General features: G+C 50.5%; 1 protein-coding gene across 1 annotated transcript; it reads left to right on the forward strand.

Moving 5' to 3' along the window:
• The first annotated feature begins 1,112 nt into the window (after positions 1 to 1,112).
• On the forward strand, positions 1,113 to 2,767 carry LOC120018922 (alpha-(1,3)-fucosyltransferase 4-like). Its single transcript, XM_038962136.1, has 2 exons — positions 1,113 to 1,179; positions 1,851 to 2,767. The coding sequence occupies exons 1-2, from the start codon at positions 1,113 to 1,115 to the stop codon at positions 2,765 to 2,767; spliced, it is 984 nt and encodes a 327-aa protein (XP_038818064.1).
• Positions 2,768 to 3,200: the final 433 nt, after the last annotated feature.

Below are 3,200 nucleotides of genomic sequence, written 5' to 3' on the forward strand. Positions count from 1 at the left end.
GGGTTAGGGTTAGGGTTATAATACCTAAAAGCAATTGATGAGGCCTAGACGTAAATGACAGCAATACTGGGCGAAGGGAGCCCCCTTGTGGACTGTATGGAAATCAGAACCAGAATAGATTTTAGGTCAATTGCCTATAGAGAGCCGTCTTTTTGTAGGCACTCCTCCATGGTTCGTTGGACAAAGCCTATGGGAAAACTAATGGAGTTTTTTGTAGGGTTTTTGGACCGACTGTTTGCTCATTTGCTGTTGCTCTAAGATGGCAACTGTACACAGATGCGCATGTGCCAATTGAATCTCAACAAGGAAACAGTCGTTGGTGGTATTTGATTCATGTTTATTGAAAAAGTATGGGATTTCAGCAAACAAAGAAAGACACGCAACTACACAGGACAAACATACAAAAAACGGGGCGATTTAAAATTCACTTTTTTATTTTGTTGAAGTATTGACTTTTGGCGAGTAAATAGTAGTCGCAACAAGATTCCACAAAGCCTTGTCTAAGCTTCCACAAAGCCTTGTCTAAGCTTCCACAAAGCCTTGTCTAAGATTCCACAAAGCCTTGTCTAAGCTTCCACAAAGCCTTGTCTAAGATTCCACAAAGCCTTGTCTAAGATTCCACAAAGCCTTGTCTAAGCTTCCACAAAGCCTTGTCTAAGATTCCACAAAGCCTTGTCTAAGCTTCCACAAAGCCTTGTCTAAGATTCCACAAAGCCTTGTCTAAGATTCCACAAAGCCTTGTCTGAGCACCACTCAGTTGGTGAAGTTCATCAGAAACTTCCTTTCACCATGGAGATGAGTTTAGTCTGCAAAGTAGAGGATAGACCGAACACAGCTAAGGTAATTACCGTGTAACAAATTTAAACACATGCAGGTTACCGCATTTTCCCCTCATGGATTAGAAATTAAATTAGATAACGGAATTGGAAGTATCTGTGATATTTTTTCCATACATTATATTTATGTTGTTACTCACAGCATCGCTTTGTCTCCCTCGTCTATTGATTCAAGAGGTCTGCATTTGAACTGTATGGTCATTGGTTCAAGCCAGTGAGGTATATAATTAAGTTCAGGCACTGCTGCCTCTAGACTACATAGCAGCCCTCAACCCGATGGACAGCATGTTTACTTGTGCCATCCTGAAAGAGCCTCTCATGGTGACAAAGACCCCATTCACCGGTAACCGGAGCTCGCACGCTGCCACATCAAGTATTTGAGCAGGATGGTGTTTAGGCCTATCTGTTTGCAGCCACATTCACCAACAACACAGCTCAGGAAATGTAGTTAACACATGATTAAAGTCTGGTGGCGGATGTCCTAATCTCGCCTGACAGAGCAGAGACAAAAAGAGACTGTAGGCCTAACTTAATTGTTTTCCTGAGACTGGGCCGACTGGTTTTTCCTCATCGCGGAGGGGAGGTAGCAGGTGTGAGGAAGGAGGATCTTAACTTTTGTCCTTGTCATCCTAGCCCAGGTGGAAGAGCTCATTATTCCGAGTTCAACGGAGAGGAGAATGTGACAGGGCAGTTGACGTTAACGTTCTAGAACTTCTGGAGTTAATGGCAAAGGGTGCATGAGCAGTTCGTGGATATAAGGACTGGAAGTCTGACAGGATTTCATGGAGCTAACTCAGTGGGCTACTCAGTGGATAACAAGGGGTCGTTCTACCTTTCACAGAGCCGGTAAGCGCCCCAGTTTGTGTCGCTGCAAAACATTTAGAGTGGCTGTTCTGAGAACATCATGCTCGTGGGTGTGTTTCACCGCTCTCGTCTGTGCACTCTTTTTCCTCCTTGGAGTGTATTTTCTCAATCTCTTTGACCCACGACTCCAACCCCTTCCTCTCACTGGAGTCGAACCCAGAGATGTCACCCTTCTGTTGTGGACTCACCCCTTCGGCCGTTACCGCAGACTGCCGGACTGTGAGGCGCGCTTTGGGATACGTGGGTGCGTACTGACCGACGACCGACGCATGTACCCTGGGGCTGACGCCATCATCATACACCACCGTGAGATAGTGACCAACGCCACGGCGCTCCCGTCAGACCCACGACCCCGTGGCCAGAAGTGGATCTGGATGAATTTTGAGTCCCCGTCTCACACTCGTGGCCTGCGGCGGTTCGAGGGCTTGTTCAACCTCACCATGACCTACCGTGCAGATTCAGACATCTTCCTCCCCTACGGATACCTTGTGACCCGCCTTCACCCTCACGCCAACGCCCCCCACACACGCCCCCGACGGCCCCACCTACTGGCCTGGGTCATCAGTAACTGGTCGGAGTCGCAGGCCCGCGTGACGTATTACCACCGGCTGGTTAACTACGTTGACGTAGATGTGTTTGGGCGTGCAGGTGTGCCACTACCAGAGGACAGCACTGTTGTGCGCACGGTGAGGCGTTACCTGTTTTATCTGGCGTTGGAGAACTCCCAGCACACCGACTACATCACCGAGAAGCTCTGGAACTCCTTACTGGCCGGGGCCGTTCCTGTAGTTCTCGGGCCGCCGCGGGAAAACTACGAACGCTTCCTCCCCCATGATGCCTTCATTCATGTGGACGACTTCCCCTCTCCCCGCCTGCTCGCCCAATACCTGATGCTGCTGCGCCGGAGCCCCGCCCTCCTGCAGAGACACCTGGCCTGGAGGAGGAGCTACAGCGTGCACCTGACCGCCTTCTGGGCGGAGCATTACTGCACAGCGTGTCGCGTCGTGCGGAACCACAGACTCTCGACTGACACCATCACCAACCTTCAGCGCTGGTTTGAGTCCTGACCTCAGTGCGGAACCACAGACTCTCGACTGACACCATCACCAACCTTCAGCGCTGGTTTGAGTCCTGACCTCAGTGCGGAACCACAGACTCTCGACTGACACCATCACCAACCTTCAGCGCTGGTTTGAGTCCTGACCTCAGTGCGGAACCACAGACTCTCGACTGACACCATCACCAACCTTCAGCGCTGGTTTGAGTCCTGACCTCAGTGCGGAACCACAGTCTCCGGACTGACACTATCACCAACCTTCAGCGCTGGTTTGAGTCCTGACCTCAGTGCGGAACCACAGTCTCCGGACTGACACCATCACCAACCTTCAGCGCTGGTTTGAGTCCTGACCTCAGTGCGGAACCACAGTCTCCCGACTGACACTATCACCAACCTTCAGCGCTGGCTTGAGTCCTGACCTCTGACTGCTTTTTGACCTTCCA

The sequence above is a fragment of the Salvelinus namaycush genome, chromosome 23, assembly GCF_016432855.1.
Source record: "Salvelinus namaycush isolate Seneca chromosome 23, SaNama_1.0, whole genome shotgun sequence".
Taxonomy (NCBI): Eukaryota; Metazoa; Chordata; class Actinopteri; order Salmoniformes; family Salmonidae; genus Salvelinus; species Salvelinus namaycush.